The sequence below is a fragment of the Lissotriton helveticus genome, chromosome 3_1 (assembly GCF_964261635.1).
Source record: "Lissotriton helveticus chromosome 3_1, aLisHel1.1, whole genome shotgun sequence".
Classification (NCBI taxonomy): Eukaryota; Metazoa; Chordata; class Amphibia; order Caudata; family Salamandridae; genus Lissotriton; species Lissotriton helveticus.
Window position 1 is genome coordinate 170,010,176 of NC_136061.1, and position 24,279 is coordinate 170,034,454.

The following is a 24,279-nucleotide window of genomic DNA, read 5'->3' on the forward strand; positions in this document are numbered from 1 at the left end:
GTGCGAGGGGGACACCTAGAACGCCATTCCAACCCAGGGTTTAACCCCTCAGGTTGCACCGGGGTCAGAGGTGGGCTCTCCCACCCTCTGCACCCCCTTCCAGAGGTCTGCCCTCTCCCAACTGGAGAAGTTCCTCTGGAAGAAGAACCGGTCAGGACACTGATTACAGTCGTCCTACCCTTCAGATCAGGCTGATCCTGAACCTGGCCATCCAACCTCCGGTCTAAAACCTTTGGTGGAACAATTGCCTGGCACTCCAGGACTTCTGGGGATTCACACGCAATCCCCCTGAGGTTAACAACTGACACATCTGTTGTGTGACTGTCTGTCTGGCGCAGATCTCCCGCCCTCTGTCCACCTGACAGTGCGGGACGATCCCCCAGACCAGAAGTGGTGCCACCCGGGTCCCTCCAAGAAGATCTAGCCCAACTGGCTAGTCTCTGGTCCACTGGTGCATCCACTGGGAAACTCATCCCCCAATCACTCCTCACGCTGGACTCCTGTACCCTCCCTACCGGAGCGGTACTGCCAGCCTCTAGAACCACAGGAGCTCTGGTTACAGACGCTCCAGGTCCTCTACTCACTAGGAGATCCTCCTCAAATGGGCTAACAGGACAGCCTAGGTCCCCAACCTGGTGTTCCCTCAAGAAACCACCCAGGCTCTGAGACAGGGCTTCGGGCCTCTGGGGGCTCTCAGCCACCCACTGACTCCTGCTCCACTGAGCCAGGCAGTCAGCCCCTACACCCTTCTCACTATACTGGGACCTAGCTGGGCTACACTGAGCCTCTTCCACCACGCTGGGCTGGAAGATCCCTGACCCACTACTTTCGGAGTCACTCACCAATGACTCTACAGAACCTCTGGCCCTTTCCCAGCGCTCTGCTTCCTCAGCAAGCGTGTCTGGATCAGTCAACCCATAGTCCAACAGGTGTTGTCGCAACCCTGGCAAACAACTACTGAGCACCTGCTCTCTGAGAACCAGATCAAACAGTTTTACAAAATCACCTTCTGTGTGAACCGATGACCAATCAGACAGTGCATCTTGACATTCATCCACAAACTCTCCCCAAGACTGGTGAGACAGTTTCATACTGCCCCTGAATCTCAACCTATACTCCTCCTCTGGGGAAACAGGTACCAGACTGGGGGAGCTGGGACTGAGATTTCCTATACTGGAATCTAAATAGCTGCCACCACTGGACTCAACCCTCCCTGGGGGATCCAGAACATTATGACTGCGGTCAGGGGATAATCTACCCTCCCGAGCTACTCTCTCTCTGGCAAAGGCCCTCTCAGCCTCTGCAATCCGCTCATTCACACCCAACTGCGCCATCTCTCTGGCATGCTCTAACCTGAGCTTTTCCATGGCCAGCTGGTGCTCCCTCTCTTCTCTCCTATCCAACCACACCTCTGGGGACAGGGAAAGGGATGGGGTGCTACATCTGACACTGGACCCAGCAAGGGACTCCCTATCTAGGGGATACTCGCTCTCTGCTGGCGCCCACCCACTGTCAAACTCACTCTCCACATCAGACTCTTCAGGGCTCCCCTCAGGCCCACCACCCTCCTGGTGTGCGGCCCGGGCCCTCTCTCTCTCTCTGTGCTCATGCTCCCAGTCACTCTTCTGCCACAGGATCATGTTATCCCTAAGCTTGGACTGGGTGTCTGACTCACTCACTGGGATGTCTCTCTCCTTACATAACCGTACCAACTCATGCACACTGTACTTAAACAGGCCACAAAGGTTAAAAGGCGATTCCATCTTGACAGGATGCTCACAGACACGTGCAACACAAGGGACCTTGCAATCTGAAGTAGGAGTACACAATTCCAAAACTTCCACACTCTCCTTAAAAAAGAACTCACTCATGCGTCCAGGAAAACACACCATTCATCCACACACACCCTCCCCTCGGATCGGTAAGGCAGTTTCTACCACCCCTGACTTCTCAACCTGACCAAAAGCGACACAGGTACCAAACTCTGGAAGCAGGGCGGGGGACAAATGTACAGGACACAATTATCAAATGACACTCTTCAGGAGAAGAAACAATGGAATTTTACCAACAACAATAATCCCCAAAATGTGGTTATCTAAAATGCAGAGTTTTGTGGTGCAGCCAGCCGCTACCAAGGTACAAGGCAAACACAAATCCTTATCCCACCGCTTGCCGCCAATGTTGGAAATGGGATCCCTGGCTGGCCAGGGCTTTCGCCAAAGTCAGTCAGAGACCCACACACCCAAGTCAGGGCAAGGGAGTTACACGCCAAGATAACCCCTACTCACCCTCTAGGTAACGTGGCGCGAGCAGCAAGGCTAAACTTGGAGGCGATGTAGGTTAAGTATTTGCGCACGCACCCCAGCAACAACAACCAAAGGCCCACCACAAAGGAAACTCCACACAAGGTTATGTAAAAATAGCCTTTGTATTATAATAAATATACATCAGATAAAACACACATCTTGTTACACTGTGCCAACAGGCACGGGCGGAATTTACAAGGGATATTGCACAGGACAGGGCCACTTGGACCACTGTCAGGGGTATCAGCACTTTTAGAACTTAGCACTTGTAGAAAGAAAAATCAGTGTAGCACACAATATAAAAATAGAGCACACAACCAGTAATCACTGGTAACAGGACCTCACTAGCACCACCTGTACTAGGGAGAAAACAACCACCTATGTATTACAATACCTGTAGGGGTGTAAGAGGAAAACACATGATGCAATGCATAACATTCATTCAGAGGTGTAAAGGCACATGACGCATAAAAACACATTCAGAGGTGCAGGGGAAGGAAACACATGATGCAGAACCTACATTCAGCGGTGTAAAAGCAAAGCACATGACGCATAAAAACACATTCAGAGGTGCAGCACAAGAGAACACATGATGAATAAACTACCCATTCAGAGGTGTATAGAAAGTACAATTGCGCCAAACTCACGTAAGTCACCACCTGTGACTGTCCCTAGGCCCTCTGGCCTCTCTAGGGCTAGGACGCCCTGTGTCCAAAGTCAGGGTGCCTAAACGTGGCAGCTGCCCACAAAGTGCTGGGCAGCTGAAGGAACACTGGTGAGCAAAAACACACGTGGGAGCCTCGCAGGCTCTGTGCCCCCAGGACAAAGATGTGCCCCTTGAGCCTCTCTGGGCTCTTAAAACAATTATGGCCTCAGGCTCTAATCACACATGTGGGCGGGGATCCTTCTCCCAGGCTCTCAATCAACTGAAACGGCACTCACGAGCCTCTCAGGGCTCTGCAAGAAGATGCGGCTGTTACGGTGGAGTCCCTCACTGGGGACTCTGAACGTGTAATTGCCCCCAGGAGCCTCTCGGGCTCAACTACCAACGTATGCCCCTGAGCCTCGCAGGTTCTATCAACAAAAATGCCCCGGGCGTTGGAGCCCCGGGGCTCTGCACACTGGAGGGGGGGGCGGGCACCAGCAATGTGCCCCGACGTCCCCCTCTCTCCCAACTGCCCTGGACTTGGAGCTCCCGCCCAGCCGGCTTCACTTACCGACACTTCTTCAGGCGGGGGCTCCTTCCGGCGGTTGGTGCAGACTTCCTCTGTTGCTCCGGTGTGGAGCGAGCTACACGCTGGGTCCGGAGGAGGCGGGGTAGGCTCTCGTCCTCCTCCTGGATGGCGACGCACCCTCGGCCGTCGGCGGGGCTCTCCCAGGCCACGGGAGCCCCGCGGGACCAACAGCACTTCCGGGTCGTCCGGTTGTCCCTCTTCCTCCTGGGCAGTACGTGCGGCCGGCGCCCCAGCCGCAATTAGGCCGCCATTTCTCCGACGTCCTCGAGGACGCTCCTTCCGTTGCCGGGCAACCCTCCGGCCAGGCTGATACTCAATAGGCTGGCGGGACAGCCAATGGCAGCGCGGCCCTGCAGACGAGCCCCCAGGCTCCGGGTCGCGCTGCTGGGCAGGCAGGAACTTCTCGCCGCAATCGGGGTAGCCTCCCGGGAATTCACAATTCAAAGCGAGGTGGCACTCGCTTGGGCGGCAATGACCCTGGCAGGGTGGGCACCTGCCAGGGGGCTCCCAGCTCGGCAAAGAACGGGGCAAAAGCCGGGTGGGCACCGGCTCTCACCAATAAAGCGCTCCTAGCGCTAGGACGAAATAACGCGCTCTCAAGCGCTAGAGGCCCAAACAAAGCGCTCCCAGGCGCTAGGGGCCAACAAGCCCAGCAAAAGGCCTCCTAGGCAGGCAGGGGGGGGGCAAGGCTGGGCCCAGAGCCAGCACACTGGGTCTCCAGGCAGGGAGACACCCCAAGTGGCGGTCCTCTGGCCCAGCAGCAGCAACAGCCCCCTCTGGCAGGATCCAACAGCAGAACAGCTTCAGTGGGGACACAGCCCCATTTTTATACAGTGCATTCCTTTGTTCAAGGGTGTAGAGTGGGGGCGGAACCAGTCGCAGCTGGTTCTTGAGTACTCTGTTTACCTCAACCACCCTCTCTATTCACTGGCAGGGCTTGGGTCATTAGACACACCACAGGGGGGCGGAGCCAGCATTGTGTGGGGAAAACCCAGCCCATCCAGGACACAGGTACACTCCTCCCACACATCACTCATGCTAATCTCCCACTCACCACCGGGCAGACCCATCCAGACTTCCTGGAGCCTGGCATGCCAGCCAGCTCCAGCCAATCACACGCCAGCACCCTCACAGCACACGTACAGCCATGTCTAGAAATGGCGCTTCCCTACTAGACACATACATGCTGCATACACCGTTGCGCAGCATTCACTCTCACGAGTTCACACATACCAGACTCAAGCCTGTACACCCCACGCATCAGGAACTACCAGGGACACATACATTCCCCATGCATTCCTATGGGCGGGCAGGCCTAGCTCAGCACATGCACTCAGAGTGCGCACGCACTTTCCCCTGGGACACAGTGAAAGTGCGCAGAATCCTGAAATCACCATCTCCAGGTCACCATTTCAAGCAAAAAGTTTAGGGGCGAACCTGCCCTGCGGGCCAAGTCCAACAGTAACCTATAAGTCGTTCCTATGGCAGACCTTAACAATCCTGGAGGCAGAGTGCTTGGTTATGTGTGAGATGGTGCTCTAGCATGAGCTGAGCCTGTCTGTAGCTTTCGGAACCATGTCCTTATAGCTGTTCTATGACATCGCCATACCATATACTCTTAAGGGCGCTCCTTTTGAAAACTCGTGGGGGCATTTTACACTGACCTTTGCTGGCTGACTCCTCTAATGCTCGTCTCCCTCCCGGCCGCTGTGCGGAGGGGGACTACAATCCCCAGACTCCTTTGCGGCGGAAGCCGCCACTGACATTTCCATGCCTGGAGGCGATTTAAACCCAGGATAATACCGGTGGAGCGGGCGGTGACAGATGAAGTGCGGGACAGACTGGAGCTCCCCCTCACAGCAGAGGAGCTGGGGCAGGCGCTGGGGGAACTTAACGCGGGGAAAGCCCCTGGGCCCAATGGGTTCCCCAGTGAATTCTTTAGGTACTATCACCTACAGCTTGGCGCCCACTATGGAGCAGCCCTGGAGGAGGCGAGGGAGAGGGGCACACTCCCGGCAGATTGGCGGCATGTGGTCTTTCAGAAACCTGGCAGACCTCCGGAACGACACGAGTCGTACCGTCCTATATCGCTCTTAAACATTGAGGCTAAAATCCTGGCCAAGGCATTGGCTAACCGTCTCCTGCCCCATATCATGGAGCTTGTGCATCCGGACCAGGCCGGCTTCATGCCGGGTAGGGCCACCAGACATAATATACGTAGGGCATATGTAGCTGTGGCGGCTGTTCAGAATGCTGGAATCCAGCCGGCGCTTCTCCTCGCAGACATTGACCGAGCCTTCGACTCCCTAAACTGGAATTATTTATTTGCGCTGCTGCCCCGACTTAACCTGGGGCCCCACTTTTTGTCTTATCTGAGACTTCTATATTCGAATCTGACGGCGTCGGTTAGAGTAGCGGGGACGACTTCTACTAAGTTTTCAATTGCGCGATGTACGCATCTGGGGTGCCCCCTCTCCCCATACCTCTTTGCCCTGGCAATGGAGCCGCTGGCGGCCTGGGTGCGAATTGATGCACAGCTCCACGGTTTCAATTGGGGTCGGGGCCTGACAGACAAAATCGCCCTGTATGCCGATGTCTTATTCTTTCTTACACGGCTGGACAGATCGGGACCGCGTCTATTAGAAATCATGCTGATCTTTGGCGAAACGTCAGGTCTCTACTTAAATCCGCGAAAATCGACTTTGTGGGTCCTGGGGGAAGGTCCAGGTATCGGGGACTGGGCTTCCACGCTGGAGATGGCCGAGGACGGAATCAAGTACCTGGGGGTGTTTATCTCCACGAGTCCTGAGTTGTCCTGGGAGCGTAACATATTGCCGGTTTGGGATAGGGTCCGCTCGGAGATGAAGACGTGGTCCCGGATGCCCCTCACCATATACGGCCGGTCAGCCATCTTCAAAATGGTGGCTCTCCCCCGTCTTCTTTATCAACTGCAAAACTATCCATACCCGGTTATGCCTCAGTGGTTCCGCCAAGTGGATTCTACGCTGGGGCGGTATTTTTGGGCCGGGGGGATGGTGCGGGTAGCGCTGCGCACCTGCTTTTTGTCCACCTATGATGGGGGATTGGGGACTTCTGATGTATTGTCCTACTACCAGGCTTCCCATCTGCTAGTCCTCAATGAATGGTGGTATGGAGATAGAGGAGATCCGGCATACGCCCTGGAGAGACATCTCATGGGCTCGAACACGCTGCACACAATCCTCTATGCGGCACGGCTGCGGAGAGGACTACCGCAGGCCACTCAGGTGGTGTTTCAGGTCTGGAGGCAGGCTCTGCGTCGTATGGGTTGGTGGGACAGACTAACGCGAGAGACCCCGCTGTGGAGAAATGGCCGTTTACCGGCACTTGCGTCCCTCCAAGGGTTTGGAGGGTGGGATTCTATAGGCATCTCGTCCCTGGGAGATGTGATGTCTGGTACGACACTCAAATCCTTTCAGGATCTGCGAGGGGAGTATGGTATGCCCAACTTCCAATTTTTTCAGTACCTGCAGTTCTGCCATGCCATTTCCCCGAGTATCGCCGATCTGGATTCCTTGCCGGAGTTCAGCCCACTAGAGGCCAAAGTCTTTATGGGAGATATAGGAGATAAAAAGATATCCCGCATCTACCGCACATTAGTTATACACTGCTCGCCACCCCTTCAGAAACTTCGGGAGTCCTGGGAGCGGGATGTGTGGGCGCTGGAGGAGGAGGAATGGAGAGAGGCGCTGGAGGCCCCGAGAGGTGCTGCCATAGCAATACGGCTGCGACTGATCCAATTTAAATACCTACATAGGGTCTACTTCACAAGAGAAAGACTGTGGCGGGCAGGCCTCATAGCATCACCGGACTGTCTCAGGTTCGGGGTAGAGGTGGGGACAATGATCCATACGGTGTGGAGCTGTGGTATGCTGCTTAGATTCTGGACGGGTGTGTGGCATTGCCTGGATGAGGTGCTGGGATGGGAACTTCCTCGTACCCCACAACTTGGATTGCTGCATGTTTTGGACGGGGTGGGGGGGTAACATCTATAAGAGACATCTCCTACTTTTGGGTATCACCCTAGCCAAAAGGGACATAGCGCAGGCATGGAAGGACCCCCACTCTCCCTCTGTCTTGGTGTGGAAGAAGGGCCTTGACTTCTGTATGGGGCTGGAACTGCCGATATTTGAGGCCCGTGGGTGCCCGCGAAAACACTACAAGATATGGAAGAGGTGGGCGGAATATCGGGGTCTTTGGTTGGAACCCCCAGTGGAAAGGGAAAGGGACCAGGAGTTGTGACAGGAGATACTGAGGCGGAGATACACACACGCTACTGGTATGTAGGTATCATTGGAGAATTTGGAACTTGCTGTCGTGCACTCGGGCTGGGTGGGATCCGGGGGGGGGGTGTTGGGATAGGGTGCTGGGGAGGGAAGGGTGAGTTCATTTTGCTGTATCATTTGATACTAAAAGACTGTGTGGATTGCCGAATTGAAATGAGCCATTTTATTGTGCAGTTGACCTCGGTGTGCGAGGGGCTGCTTAATCTGTGCAATCTCTCAATAAAATTTGTTTTAACAAAAAAAAAAAAATCGACCTGGAGGGTCAGCAAACTACAACCGCTCTCGGTGTACCCTCCTTGTACCACCTTTTACCCAGACAAATTGGTCCTCCGAAACACGTGCCTCCTTCCTCCCAAAGGTTGTCGCTCCTTTTCGTAATGACTAGAATATTACCCTGCCTACGTTCTTTGCTCTCTCATATCCCTCCAAAAAGGAGGAGAGATTTCATCCCCTGGACCCAATAGGAGCATTGTCGTTCTACTTTAACCGAACAAAAGAGTTCCGGGTGGGTGATCAACTCTTCGTGGGTTTTGTGGGAGTGGAGAAAGAGTAAGCTGTATAGAAAAGATTTGTCTCTTGATGGATTGTCTTCTGTATTATGATCTGCAAAGCAGCGGGCAAGAAGCAGCCCCCTGAAGGCTTGCTGTCTCATTCTACCATAGCTGCAACCACTGTTAGCTTGCAGTGTTCTTCTGAACATCTGTGAGGCAGCGACGTGGACATCCCTGGGCATGTTCACAAAAGATTACTGCCTGAACAGTCAGGTCTGTTGTGAAAGGCACTATGCCCGTTCGATCAAATAAGAGTGTTTGTTTCAATCAGATTCGCAGTCCCACCTTTGGGGAGGTATTGCTTAGGTATTAATTTATTTGAAGGTAAGGCATCTGCAGCTAGAAGTCTATCAGAACAAGTTACTTACCTCCGGTGATGCCCTATTTGGTAGAGACTTTATCTAGCTTTGAATTCCTTACTGATCCTCCTTGTTCTGTGAACCAGTTCAGGTACAATGAACTCCCCTTTCGGGGCCCTAGTCTTTTCCACACCAGTGGTCAGTTCTCATCGAGGATACGCGCTCTTGAATTGTAAAGTCACTAAAGTAACTTACGTCAGCATGCAAAGGTGGGGTCTATAAAGGTACTGTGCATGTCACTTTCTATGCGGAGGTCGCCAACACAGAGCTGAGTGATGCCATCTACCAACATGCAGGGTTATTGCTCGGAAATCTCCCAGATCCAGTCTGACACCTGGGATATTCAAATGTAAGGAATCTGTGGCTGGATAGAGTCTCTACCAGGTAAGGCATTACAGAAGGTAAGTAACTTGTTCTTTAGCACATTAACCCCAGACATATTGGCTTAACCGATGCTTTTTATTATTGTTTATTATGATAAACAAACATGATTATAAGTTGGTAGCTGTTCTTAACCTGAACCGCTGGTATATTAGTCATGTCAAGGCTTGCTCTCCTTCACAACTACTCCAAAATCATGAATCTGATATGATTATTGTAGGAGAGTAGGGTCTGCAATCCTATGGTCACCCCAGATTTTTGCTTTTTGCTTCACTGGTTTACGACTTTTCCTGGCTGTGGGCCTGCTAATCAGACCCACAGCCTAGCTGTTCTCTCTCTAAATTGACATGCATGTACTTTAGGTGCATTTACCAATTGGTACTGGGCCACCTTATCAGTCCCTGTACAGTGTACCTTAGGTACCCAGGGCATCGGTGTACCCAGGGCCTACCAGGGGCTAAAGCATGTATTATGCCACCCCTGCTGGCCATCTAAACAGACACAACTGGCTGGTAAGACAGCTGGGGCAAGGTGGTGTAATCACCCTTTGCTATATATGTAGTATACCTATATCTAACCCTAAAATGGACACATATATTCCTATTAGTCACTCCTATGGCAGGCCTTATCAATCCTGAAGGCAGAGTGCTTGGAATTATGTGAGATGGTGCTCTATCATGAGCTGAGCCTGTCTGCAGCTTGCGGAACCAAGTCCTTATAGCTGTTCCATGATAACGCTATACCATATACTCTTAAGTGCATTATAATCCTCGCGGTTGAATGCTAACTCTAGTATAGCATTATCAAAACATGTCGAGTAAGGTGTCATACGAATTGGATTACTACCCCCTCGCCAATTTTGTGTATTGAGGTAGGGAGGGCTGAAAGGAATGAGACATGCCTGGGGCACACAAGGTGTCCCTGTGCATACCCCGGTTCAAACCAGTTGCTGGGGCACTCCAGCCCCAGCTCTGGCGCGAAACCGGACAAAGGATAGGGGGTGTAACCACCCCTATTCCTGGTCCCACCCATGGGAGGGACCTAGTCAGCAGTACATCCCCCTTTAGTAGGATAAAGGTAGGAGCTGGTCCCATTCCAAATTAGATTTATCCTGAACTACTCTACAAGAAGAAACTCTGGACTTCGACGTTCTGCTCCACAGAAGACTGAAGAATCTCCCTTGTGGGCAAGGAGTGTCCACCCTGCAACTGCAGGCACCATCAAGCGTCCTAGCGGTTCTCTTTGTCGTCCTTCCTGCCGGAACCAGACTTCAGAGCCCGACGAGACCCAGACTCCCAGACCTCTCTGACCTCTACCCACATCTGCAGCACAGCTGAGACCCGTGGGTGCGACAAGACACGTGGGACCGGCCATCTTGAAGAAACTGCACTTCGCTTCCAGCACGACTTCTGAGGCATCCTCAAGTAAGTGCTTTGGGGATTGAGAAGCCCCAGCCCCGAGTAGCTCCTGCACCGAAGACCAGCCCTCCAGCATCCACGAGATCTGCGTGCGGCCCTTTTGCTTGACTGCTACTCGATGCGTTGTCTGATCACTTGCCGGCTGGCTAGTGGCCTCCTAGACGACGATGCTTGAAATCTACACTGCTGGTCTGGTTGCTCCAGACCGGCCCTTGCTCCCTTCCAAAAGAGGAGCACCCCGGACCCTCCTGGTCCGCACCAGACGCCGTTTCCACTCACCACATGGGTTGCCTTTGCCAAGGCCTGTTGACTCCAAATCCGGATCCGACACCGCCGACAGCGAGAGCCTGCGTGGGACAGCTTGTGCCTCCATCCTGGTCATCGAAGACACCTCCTGGTCCACGTGGCTACAGAGACAAGCGTCCACTCTTCACCTGATCGCGACAACAGCATCTGGTTCCCTCCTTGGTCCACACCGGTCACTAGCTAGTGACTTTGAACACTGTCCCCTCTGCTTTCAGGTCCTCATCTTCCTCGATCCACCCTTGGATCGCACCGGACATCTTCCTCTCGGTCGCCTGCAGCATCTTTCTTCAAGGCTCCATTGACTTCAACGCGGAAACCCGACACACTTTCACACCTATGCACCCGCAGCCCGTGGGTGAGGTAACGAGAGCATTTTGGTGCTCATAGGTAGATTGACTCTCCTAGTGTCCAGATATCCAGTCGTTTTAGTCCTAACTAGTCGGAACTGTCTGTTACTTACCTTTTCGTAATTTGTTCTGCCCATTGACTTTGTTCCGCATCTCGCGTGTGAGTTCACACTCTGCACACGCGTCCCGTGGGCCTCCTGCTATTTACCTAAGGATAGGGTAGTGTAGTCCCAGCGATCCTACAGCCTCTGGGCATCTTCATTTCCTCTATCGATTTCCTTATACAATTTACTTAGTATATGCTTTGTCGTGCCCCTAGGGCACCATTGTAATTTTGTGCAACTTATCGTATTTTTCTTAAGAGATTGTCATGTGCTTAGCCCTCTGATCTCATAAAGAATTCAGAGGTGTTTGTTATACATAAATATACAGTTTATTTTCATAACAACCTGTGTGGTGTCCTTTCCTCTGGTATTCAAGGGGTTATATGTGGTAAAACAGCTGGATTCACATGCCAAAAGAGTTTAGCCTAAGACTGCTTTGTCCATGCTACCATTAGGATAGCTGGTCTATAAGGTTGACTTACAACCAATCACAATAGGGTTGTTTGGACTGATACAAGGTGATCACTAACACTAGTGAGCATCATATATCAGGCCAACTTCTCACAATTATGAACTCGTTTCTGGGCCACCATTACTTTGAGTGGTTTTGCGCTCTCTCAGAAAGGCCTCTCTCAAAAAGTTTGCTGTGGGTGGTGGGTGCTGACTACTCCCAGACTATGAACTAGATACTTTTTAGCAATGATGGTGCTCCTTACCATGGGCACTGACGGGCTTAGCTCTTTAGGAACCCTTTCTAAGAGGCAAATCAAACTATAACCTTTAGCGTTGTGTTTTTTCCGCAAACTTCCTCTTACTTCTTAGGAGCTGATTTCAGTCTAGATAAGGGGAGACATGGCACTCCAAGTGAAGCCAAGTTCTGTCATCAGATAGCACAAACTGTACAAAGGCAACATTTTTTATCTGATTTTAGTGAACTGACTGCGAGGTTCGCTTTTATATGTGATGTTTTCAAGACTGCACTTATATTAATTGTAAAGTCTTGTAAAAGTATATGGAACTATCTCAGTGAGTAACTTTTCCATTTTTGGTGATGTGCAGAGCTGAATTTGCAAGTTTGCCGAACTGAGCTGAATGTTGCCAGGACCATGGTTGCCATCTTTGACTACAATCCCCGTGAGAGTTCTCCAAACGTGGATGTAGAGGTATATACTACTTTTATTACAGTGTATTTTTACCATTGTCAACACATGCTGTTGAGGTCTGCAGGCTACTGTAGTCTTTAACAGTTTCAAAGTTTCAAAATGATAACCTCTAGTTGTTATAAGTTGCGTACTTGGTCTTCCCTAAGAAACTTTTTCAAGTCTTGACAATAGGCACATGATGTAATAAAGAAGCAAAGTGTATGTTTTGCATGTCATTTCGCTTTTTCAAATACTATCAAAACTTTTTTTCTGAAACGTTCTCTTTATAAAGCACATTCGTTTGTAATTCATCATTGAAAGAGGTTGTTTTTGGTCAGCATAGCCGAACTCCACAGTGATAGGAAGCATTCTAAATTATATCTGTGCCCTGTGTGAATTGTGCTTCATACGGTTTCTTCACAGGAACTGCCTTATCCAGACTCAGTTTGATAATTGAAATTTCCTCTTTGGAAACTATAACTATTTAATCTAATAAAGTCATCTTGCCGCAGATTCCTTAGCTTTTGAATTCTCCCCAGGTGCAAGTCTGGATCCAGACATTTTTCAGCAGTTTTCTCTGCATGCCACGGGACAGTGTTGTACGGCTCCGTGATGACGTTGACTACTCCTGTCATGACGTAAGTGGAGCCATAATAGTCCGTTCTGGCGTGCGGATGTCAGTTTCTTGTTTTCTGCGTTGTAACTCAGATCCGGAGAAGCGGTTCCTTGGGTCATTTTTTTGACCTGCCTCAATACTTTGTTGTCAGTGGAACAGTGTGTCCTTTCTATGTCTGCAGGTTTCAAACCTTGTGGGTCTTGTAGTCGACATATATCGGTGACAGACCTGCATACAATTTCTATGTGGTGTTTAAGTGAGCACCACAATGCTGAGGATTGTGGCTCCTGCCAGAAACAAGAACCAACGTTGCTAAAGGAGCGGCGTCTGAAGTTGATGGCGGCACGTGTGTCACGGTCCTCAGAGGCTTTCCAGACTCGGTCTTCATCGTCCCGTGAAGTGTTTGCGGGGTCGTCCTGGGAGCCGGAGCCGTTCTGGAGGACGTCGTTCTCCGGCGAAGTCAAAAGTTAAGTGCCGGGTGAAGTTGCGGCATTCTTGGACTTCACCTCAAGGAGACTCCTTCTCTCAGGGCTGCTACTTCTTGGCGGTTGAGAAGGCCATACATGAGCCCGCACCATGTCTCCCCATGTTTCCGGGAGCCAGCGCATTGATGGCTCAGATAAGGAAATATTTTAATTTCTCGCACCTCATCATATGAAAGAAACAGGTGTTAGATTCCTTACCTTAGAATATCCCCAGGCGTCAGACTGGATCCGGAAAGTTTTGCGTAGCAGTACCTTTGCGCCTCAGTAGGCGTCGTCTGCGGCTCCGCGTCCGTCGTCGGCGTCGTGATCGCCGGGATGTCGACGTTGGAGTACTTAGACGCCGCCCTAGCGCTCTGAAGTCAGTTCTTCTTTTTTCCACGCCAGCAAGCGCAGATCCGGGAAGAGCAGTACTCTGGTCATTTTTTGACTACCTTTTTTGATCACTTTTGGTCGTCTTTTCGAGTAGACATTGACTCCTGGTGCCGATAGGGATGCCTGGGTTTAAGCCTTGTGCGGACTGTCACCGCCTGATGTCGGTGACCGACCCTCACCGTCGGTGCCTTTACTGCCTCAGGCCGACCACGATGACAAGTCGTGCCCCGACTGCCGAGCCTTGACCTCAAAGGCTAGGAGGAAGTCGAGGGACCGGTCGCAGAGCCGCAGTCATCAGTCAGGTTGACGTTGCGGCTTCTGGGGCTGATGGCCTCCTGCATCCTTCTGGTGCATCATGCTAGGTGGCAAATGCGAGCTCTGCAGTGGGACCTGAAGTTTCAGTGGGCCCAGCATCAGGGCAACCTGTCCGACCACGTCCTGATCTCGGAGGGCACTGCGAGACAGTTGCAGTGGTGGCTCACGGACCGCGATTGGGTCAGCGGCAGATCCCTCTCCCTACCCCAACCGGAGCACGTAGTGGTGACAGATGCGTCCCTCCCGGGCTGGGGGGGGCCACATGGTAAAGGTGGAGATCAGAGGCCTCTGGTCTCCGGCGGAGTCCCGGCTCCATATCAACCTTCTGGAGCTGCGGGTGATCCGTCTTGCACTGAAAGCATTCCTTCCCTCTGTCCGGGAAAGTGTAGTGCAGGTGTTCACGGTCAACACCACCGCCATGTGGTACTGCAACAAACAGGGCAGGGTGGGGTTGTGGACCCTTTGTCAGGAGGCTCTGCGCCTCTGGCAATGTCTGGAACACCAGGGCGTCTTCCCCGACACCGGGCCCAAGCAGGGCGGTGGCTCCGGCCCCGGCGGGTGCTTCGGCCCCGGTGCCGTCATCGACTCCGGTCCCGACGCCGCCGGGCCCCACAGGATCCAGGCCTGGATCCGGGCCGTCGCCAGTCGACCTCACGACTCCTCCGCTGGCGCCGACCCCCATGGCGTCGCTCCCGGCGACGACATCGTCCCCGGTTTCAGCCCCATTCCGGGTCCGACGCCGCTCGGCGCCGTCTCTGACGTTGATGGGTGAGCCTTTCGCCTATGACCCCGCTCCGTCATTTTTTCCTGATTATCAGGACACGGATGAAGGGGAGGACTGGGAGGGGTCTATGGACTGGTCAGATGATGCTGGGGGAGGCTAGTGGTCTAGACACTTCGCCTGACTCTGGATTAATCTCTCCTCCCTCCGTTGCTTCGGAGGAGGGTGCTGCTTACAGCATGGTGTTTAACAGGGCAGCCAAGGCCTTGGCTCTTGAGCTCCCTGTCGCGACCATGAGGACTAACCTCCTCACTGAGGTGGTCAAATCGCAGGCAAGCTCCTCGGAGCCTCTACTGCCGTTTAACAAGGCCCTCACCGACGTTCTAATGGGCACCTGGTCCAAGCCATCTACAGGCCTTCCTGTGGATCTGAACGTGGCCCGACGCCACCGCCCGGCCCCGGGCGACCCACCCCACCCCTGAGAGTCTGGTTATCCAGGCCTCAACGTCCCAGACTGCATTCCCGACCGCTCCTCCGGATCGGGAATCCAAAATGTATGATCAGTTTGATATCCTCTCTGAGTTTGGGGCTGTGGTCTGTCAACACCGCGTGCCTTTTGGGCCGTTACACCCACTCGCTGTGGGACACGGTTGCGGACGTGCTGCCACAGTGTCCGGAGGAGGCAAAGACACGGCTCGCCCAAGCCCTGATGGAAGGGCGGGATGCAGCACGGTATTTTATCAGGTGTGGACTTGATACCTCGGACTCGCTAGGCAGGGCGATTTCCACAACAGTGGCGATCCGTCGCCATACCTGGCTGAGGTCTGCCAACTTTTCGGGGGATGTCCAGTCCACGCTCATGCACATGCCCTTCGATGGCCGTAGCCTTTTTGGCGACACAGCGGCTAGTGCGCTAGAGCGTTTTAAGGACTCCAGGGCTACGGCCAAGTCCTTGGGGCTGTCTGGCCAGCGCCAGCAAACTTCTGCTTTTCGCCCGTTTCGTGGCCACGGAAGGGGCGCCCCCACACGTCCAGCCAGCCACAGGCCGCAGAACCAACCTCAACGCAGTCACGGAGGGGGTAACCGCGGTGGCGGGGGACAACTGTCGGGTCAGTCCACACCCACTCCCGCAGCATCTGCCTCAAAACCTTCCTAGTCAGAGCTATCTGAAAGAAACAGGTTAGTGTTAGATTCCTTACCTTAGAATATGCCCAAGCGTCAGACTGGATCCGGAAAGTTTTGCGTAGCAGTACCGTTAGGTAGGCGTCGTCTGCGGTTCCGCGTCTGTTGTCGGTGTGAGAAGTTGGCCTGGTATATGATGTTCACTATTCTAGTTAACACCTTGCACCAGTCCAAAGAACCCTCATGGTGATGGTTGGAAGTCAACCTTATAGACCAGCTATCCTAGTGGTAGCGTGGACATAACAGTCTTAGGCTAAAAGACTCTTGAGGGCGTGTAAAGCCAGCTGTTTTACCACATGTAACCCCTTGAATATCAAATGAAAGGGCACCACACAGGATATATATAAAATATATATGTATTTATTTACTAACACACTCCTCTGAACTCTTTATGAGATCAGAGGCCAAAGCACATAACAAGATACTTAGTCAGAATACGTTAAGTTGCACAATTTACGGTTAGGCCCTAGGGGAGAAGCAAACCATATATTAAGAAAGTGGTATAAGTACCATGTCACAAGAAAAGGAAAGGCCTAGGGCCTAGGGAATCGCTGGGGCCACACTCTCTGAACCTTAGTTTTGAGGTAGGAGGCCCACAGGCGGCGCGTGCAGTGTCTTTACACACACGCGTGAGTCAATGTTAAGTCAATGGGAACTTAGAAGTTAGATTTTGAAGGATTTAGGACACTTCCGGTTTAGCTAGGAGGAAACAACTAAAAACCTAGACACTTGGATAGTCAATACCCTTGGGAGCACCGAAGTACTCGCGTTACCTCACCCACGGACGGCGGGTGCATAGGTGTGAAGATGTGTCGGGTTTCGTCGTTGAGTCCTATAGAGCCTTTGAAGAAAGATGCTGCAGGCGACCAAGAGGAAGATGTCCGGGTGGATCTAAGGGTGGATCAAAGATGAAGAGGACCTGAAAGCAGAGGGGACAGAGTCTGGGTCACTAGCCAGTGACCGGGTGAAACCAGGAAGGAACCAGACGACGTCGAGGAGCAATCAGGGGCTGTCGTGAAGCTTGTCTCTTCAGCCACGCGGACCAGGAGGTGTCGAGGACGACCAGGAGCTGGAGAGGAGCTGTCCCACGAAGGTTCTCGCAGATGGAGGGGTTGACTGCCGGATTGGAGTCAACAAGCCTTGGTAAAGGCAACCCACACAGGATTCAAAGAAGTCTTTTTTTTTTTTTTTTTACATTTATTTTTGCAAAATACATGAGGCAGTAGAAATGAGTCAATCTAGTACATACAGAATATGCTACAGGCATTCAAATTAACAAGGAAAGAATAGAATCAAAAAGCAATATAAATACCACTAAGAACATCCATAATACACAAAGAGGAATGAAAAACAATATAGAAGATCATAGATTATGGATTGCAGTGTGGAGCTATGAGCACAATGTTGCAATCATCAGGTGACCCAGGCGAGGCCAGAGTTCAAGTTTCAGACTCAAGGTAATGCGAGACTATGCAAGACTAGGCCCCAGATTTGCTCTCAAAGCTTCTTTTTTCGATGACCTCTGAGGGCATATAAGCTATACTCCATATTATTTACAGCAAAGAACCGAGCCCTCCATGCTTCAAAAGAAGGCGGTTCCAAAAGGAGTCTATACTTAATCTTAATCTTAATTTAATATTCCTACCTCAGCGGATCCCATCTCTACACCTAAGAGAATCTGAGTAGCAGATAGATGCGTAGGGGTACCAAGGATCTCTGATAAACATTTCTCCACCTGCGTCAATAAACAAGCTAAAGACAGGCACCTGAAGAAAATATGAACATCGTCTGCAGATGGGTATCCGCAGCGGAAGCATTTCCCTATTAGATCCCCAGACCATTTTGAGACTTTATCTGGAGTGTAATCAAGATTAAAAAGTGATTTAAAGTGTTGCGCAGATAGCTTTGCAGAGAGAAATAAATTCTTGGCCATATCCAAAGAAACTTCTATTTGTATTTCCTGCCTCCCCAATTTAATCCCCCATTTGAAATTTTGTTCTACGATATCATTGGCCTTAGTGCTTAGCATATGACCATATAAGGTGCCTATCCTCACTGCTTTCATATTGTCTTCTATCAAGGGATTAACTTGGAAAATGCCTCCACTATTCACCAAATAATTCCTAATTTGTAAATACTTGGCAAAGTTCTCCCTAGGGAGCTGGTACTGTTCACGCAATTGCTCAAAAGATTTAAGACAGCCTTCAGAGTAAAGGTCACCCACCACCCTTATTCCTTTCAATCTCCACTTATAAACCACCCGATCCCACAAATCAACTGGCAAGAATATTGAAGATGCCAGTGGTGTATACCATGACATTTTCTCAAACCCATACATACCCCTTACTACTTTTCAAACTTTATACGCAGCCTATATGACCTTAAATCTAGTGCGCTTGTAGTAGCTCCACTCAAGGTGTAAGAAAAAACAATTTTTGGCTTTCACCCCCAGTAGCATCTGGTATATGGATGGGCATTCAGCAATATCCAGGGGACCAGCCCCTGTTAACAAAATATTCATGCCTTGAATCATGCAAGCGTAATACTACAACATGAAGTCTGGTACCGACCAGCCACCTAACTTTTTTGGTAATACCATGTATCGCCTAGCCCGACGGGCCTTGCCCCCAGACCACATAAATCTCATGCAAATAGCTTGAAGCTGTGCCAAGCTCGCCTTTGGAATTTCTGAGGGGACACATCTAAAAAAATACAGCATTTCCGGGAGTATCATCATTTTTAATAAATTGCATCACCCCACTAAGGATAGATGCAGACATTCAGCCTGATCTAACTGTTTCCTTACCCCCGATAAAAGAGCCTCCCAATTTGATTTAACTAGGGCAGTTGCAGAAACCCTAAGCCTGACACCCAAATATGTAACCTCTTGGCAAACCCTCGGGTCAGAATACATCGACATATTGGCACATAGCAACTGGGGTTTGGCTGTATTCAGCTTGTAGCCAGAAACCACTCCAAACTCTGTGGCTAAGCATTCGATCTCCTGCATCGCTATGGTTGGACTCGGCGTAACGACAGCAACGTCATCCGCATAAGCGAGGACCTTGAACTGGTAAGTCTGTATGGCCATTGGTTGAATCCTAGTACTGGATCCCAGCATTTTTTAAAACGGTTCTATGTATAATGAAAATAAAAGGGGGAACAGGGGTACCCTTGCCTAGTACCCCTCTGTATTCGGACCACCTCCGACTCGAGTCCCATGGTGCAAATACGGGCCACGGGTTGACGATATAGTGTCTGCAATGATGTAATAAACTCTGGCCCAAACCCCCGACGCCTCATAACATCCCATAAAAAGCTCCATGAGACCTTGTTGAAGGCCTTCTCGGCATCTAATAGAATTAAACAGAGTGGTTCCCGAGTTATGTTAACATAATCGAAGAGAGTTATCACCCGGCTGACCTGATTCGCCGTTCCTGGATGCGGGATAAACCCGTGCTTCGTAGTAGAGACTAGTGAGGAGATGACAGAGGACAGCCTATTGGCCAAGATTTTTGAATAAATCTTCCCATCCGCGTTCAAAAGGGGGAAGGGACGGTATGAGCCGGGCAGATTCGCAGGTTTATCTTTTTTATGAAACATAACTATGCATGCTTCATTCCAAGTCATAGGGGGAGCGCCTTTCTGAGTTATTCTCACTGTTGCCAGGAGATCTAACTTTAAAACAGAAAAGAAAGTTTTGTAAATTTCCAAAGGTAGCTTGTCTGGACCTGCCGCCTTGCCCCCAGCCAGCCCGTTCACTGCTACTTCTAATTCCTCTAGCGAAATAGGAGCTTCTAACCCTTCTGTCTCCTAAGCAGGGAGATCTGCTATGCAATACTGGCTAATAAGAATAGCCGCACTATCTTCGTCATACTCATCTCTTCGATATAGTACCTCATAAAATTACCTCTTTACCTCTTTCATTTTCAACAGAATAGCCATTCGAATCTAGAATATTATCTATCCGTTGAGCTGCCTCTCTCATTCTTAATTTTTAGGCGAGGCATCTGCCACTTGCCTCTTGCTTCTGATGCAGACCAGCAAGGTCTGAGGTGCCTCACCTTTGCAGGGAGGCAAGGGCCAGTCTGGAGCAACCAGACCAGCGAGTTGGTTCAAAAGCATTGTCATCACAGAGGCTACTAGCCAACGGGCCAGCAACCGGACAACGCGTCGAGCAGAACACAAGCAGAAGGGCCCCACGCAGAACTCGTGGAGTGTGGAGGGCTGATCTTCGGTGCAGGTGGAGCTCGGATTCGGGGCTTCTCAATCCCCAGTGCACAGCTTTGAGGATACCTCAGGAGCTGCACAGTTAGCAAGTCGTGGACTTTTTAAGATGTTCGGTCCCACGTGTCTCGTCGCCTCCACGGATATCAGCTATGCTGCAGACGAGAAGAGAGGGTCTGAGAGGTCTGGAAGTCTGGGTCTTGTCAGGCTGTGTGCTCCGGTCCCGGCGGAAGCGTCGACAAAGCAAGCCGTTGATTTTCTGGATGGTGCCTGGTTGCCCAGAGTGGTCACTCCTTGGCCACAAGGAGGATTCTTCAGTCTTCAGCTTCAGCAGAATGTCGAAGGTCCAGAGTTTCGTGTCAAGTTTCGATTTCAGGATTAATCTAAAGTCCTAGGACTCAGCTCCTACCTTTATGCAACTAAAAGGGGCTGGATTACTTACTAGGTCCCTCCTATGGGTGGGACCAGGAAGGGGGGTGGTTACATCCCCTCTCCTTTGTCCAGTTTTGCACCAGAGCTGGGGCTGGAGTGCCCCAGCAACCGGTTTGAACTGGGGTATGCATGGAGCACCTAGTGTGCTCCAGGCAGTGTCTCATTCTATTCAGCCCTCCCTGTCCCAATACACAAAGACCTGTCTGGGGTGGTGCTCGCACCTCCCCAGGCAGGAAACCTATTGTCCAAACCTCAGTGACTGGAAGGACTCCCAGCAGCAGGAGGTCAGACTTTTGTCGGTGGCAGCAGCATCCATTTTGTGACGCTGGGGCTCTGGTTAACTTTAATCGGGATAGTCAGCAACAACATGTCTTCTCCCTCTAGAAGGGTGGAATGCTACCCCCGTTGCCAGAACTGGCAAGGGGGTAGTATTCCAAAGCGTATGACACCTTACACGACATGTTTTGATAAAGCCAAACCAGAGTTAGCATTTAACCGCAAGGTTCATAATGCACTTAAGAGTATATGGTATGGCAATATCCTAGAACAGCTATAAGGACATGGTTCCAAAAGCTGCAGACAGGCTCAGCTCATGCTAGAGCACCATCTCACATAAAACCAAGCACTCTGCCTCCAGGATTGTTAAGACCTGCCATAGGAGTGACTTATAGGTGTATATGTGTCTAGATATAAGGGTAGATATAGGAATACTATACCTAAGCAAGGGGTGATTACACCACCTTGCCCCAGCTGAGTGATCAGCCAGTTGTGTCAGTTTGGATGGCCAGCCAGGGGTGGCGTAATACGTGCTGCAGCCCCTGGTAGGCCTTGGGTGCACCTATGCCCTGGTTACCTATGGTACACTATACAGGGACTCACAAGGGTGACCCAATATCCAATTGGAGATGTACCTAGAGTACATGGAGTCCATTTTATAGAGAGAGCAGATAGCCTCGGGCCCTGATTAGCAGGATCCCAGGTCAACTAAGTCGAAAACCAGCTAAACACAAGGCAAAAAATCTGGGGTAACCATAGTCAGGTATCCACCTTCCTACACTGTGGTGATGCGCAGGGCGGCCACGGCCTTGGGCCCTGAGCTCCATGCAGCGGCCGTGAGGACTAACCTCCTTACCAAGGTGCTTCAACCGCCAGTAAGCTCTTCGGAGCCTCTGCTGCAGTTTAATGAGGTCCTTACTGATGTGCACTTGGTCCAAGCTCACCGCAGTTCCTCCTTAGGATTGGAACGTGGCCCGGCGCCACCGCCCTGCTCTGGACGACCTCTACTTTCTGTCCACCCATCCCACCCCTGAGACCTTTGTTATCCAGGCCTCCACGTCCCAAACCGCATTCCCTATCGCACCCCCGGACCGGGAATCCAAAAGGCTGGAACAGTTTGGCAAGTAACTGTTTTCCTCTGTCAGTCTAGGGTTGCGGTCCATTAATACTGCATGCCTTTTGGGCCATTACACCCACTCTCTGTGGGATACGGTGGCGGACGTGCTGCCCCAGTGTCCAGAGGAGGCCAAGAAACGGCTTGCCCAAGCTGTCGCTGAGGGGCGGGATGCAGCACAGTACTCCATTCGATATGGGCTTGACACCACGGACTCTCTGGGTAGAGTGAATGCAACGACGGTGGCGATTCGTCGTCACACCTGGCTGAGGTCCACCAACTTGTCAGGGAATGTCTAGAGCACTCTCTTGGACATGCCTTTTGATGGCCGTTGCCTCTTTGGCGACAAGGCAGATAGCACGTTGGAGCGCTTTAAGGACTCCAGGGCTACGGCCAAGTCCTTGGGCCTGTCGGCCCAGCGCCAGCAAACTTCTGACTTTTCGTTAACAAAAGAACAAACGGCAGGCCAAGGCCATGCACATCCAGTCCTTAAGTACTAACAATTCAAATGGTGGTGCAATCTCTTCCCAACACTCGCCGTCCAGGGGTGTCAAATGAATGCCAAATTGAAAACAGAAATTGGAAGGTGCACTCTTTCTTGGAGTCAAAGAAGCAGCGTAAAGAATAATTCCATAATGTAGTCCTTTTATTCAGTAATTTTCTTAAAACTGGCACACAGCCAATGCGTTTCGTTCCCGTAACTTTGCGAGTGGGAACTTCGTCAGGGCTCCTATGTTGCAAGTATCCAATCACTAATGGCGAATATTAGACCTCAAGGATTGGTATGTACAGTAAAAATGTCTCCAAGGCACATTCATTCGTCATAGGCCTTATATAGCACTGCAGTAAACCTCCCTCGTTTTGTCTGATAGATAGAAGCTGTTGCTGCCGGTTATCATGCCACACGCGCTGCTTCCTCCCGTCTTTAAGTTCTGACAACTATTTGTCACTACATTACGGACGAAGAAACTAAGAATAAAATACTACTTTTGATGCCAATTGCGATTTAGGATTTCCTCACGTTCACTATAATTGGAATTGTGAGATCTTCTATCTGTCAGACAAAGCCTTCCTAGTCCGAGCTTTCATGCCTATTCCACGCCAGTGGGAGGCAGAGTTCGCCATCACCTGCTCCACTGATGTACCATCACTTCGGACAGGTGAGTGCTGCAAATCGTCAGAAGGGGCTACTCCCTCCCCTTCTCAACAACCCCTCTAGCCATGCCACTGCAGTACCACCGCATGTCGGGGGATCACTTGTGTAGGAGAGTAGGGTCTGCTTTCCTATGGTCACCCCACTTTTTGCCTTTTGCTTCACTGGTTTTCGACTTAGATGTGGCTGCGGGCCTGCTAATCAGACCCACAGCCCTGCTGTTCTCTATCTAAATTCACACCAGCTACTTTAGGTACATCACCAATTGGGATTTGGGTCACTCTTGTGAGTCCCTGTACAGTGTACTATAGGTGCCCAGGGCATAGGTGCACCCAAGGCCTACCAGGGGCTGCAGCATATCTTTTGCCACCCCTGGCTGGCCCTCCAAACTGACACAACTGGCTGATCACTCAGCTGGGGGGACAAGGTTGTGTAATCACCCCTTGCTTAGATGTAGTATTCCTATATCTAACCTTATATATAGACATATATGCACCTATAAGTCACTCCTATGACAGGCCATAACAATCCTGAAGGCAGAGTGCTTGGTTTAATGTGAGATGGTGCTCTAGCATGAGCTGAGCCTGTCTGCAGCTATCGGAACCATAAATGCTAACTTTGGTTTGGCTTTATCAAAACCTGTCGTGTAAGGTGTCTTACGCTTTGGAATACTACCCCTCGCGAGTTCTTGCGACGGGGTTAGCATTCCACCCTTCTAGAGGGAGAAGACATGTTGTTCCAACTAATCTCGGTTAAAGTTAACCAGAGCCTCAGCATCACAAAATGGATGCTGCTGCCACAGACACAAGTCTGACCTCCTGCTGCTGGAAGTCCTTCCAGCGAAGGAGGATTGGACTATAGGTTTCCTGTCTTGGGAGGTGCTAGCACCACGCCAGACAGGCTATAGTGTAT

General features: G+C 51.1%; 1 protein-coding gene across 7 annotated transcripts in view; it reads left to right on the top strand.

The window, feature by feature from the left end:
- Positions 1-24,279, top strand: part of TSPOAP1 (TSPO associated protein 1) — a 3,238,928-nt gene that overhangs the window by 2,836,011 nt on the left and 378,638 nt on the right. For all 7 annotated transcript variants that reach the window (XR_013608584.1, XR_013608585.1, XM_078679480.1 and 4 more), the window contains one exon: positions 12,392-12,495. Coding sequence is in view for 5 of the 7 variants with exons in the window: in XM_078679480.1 (XP_078535606.1) it covers positions 12,392-12,495 (104 nt within the window). In the remaining 2 variants the exon portion in view is untranslated. The remainder of the gene's footprint in view (positions 1-12,391; positions 12,496-24,279) is intronic.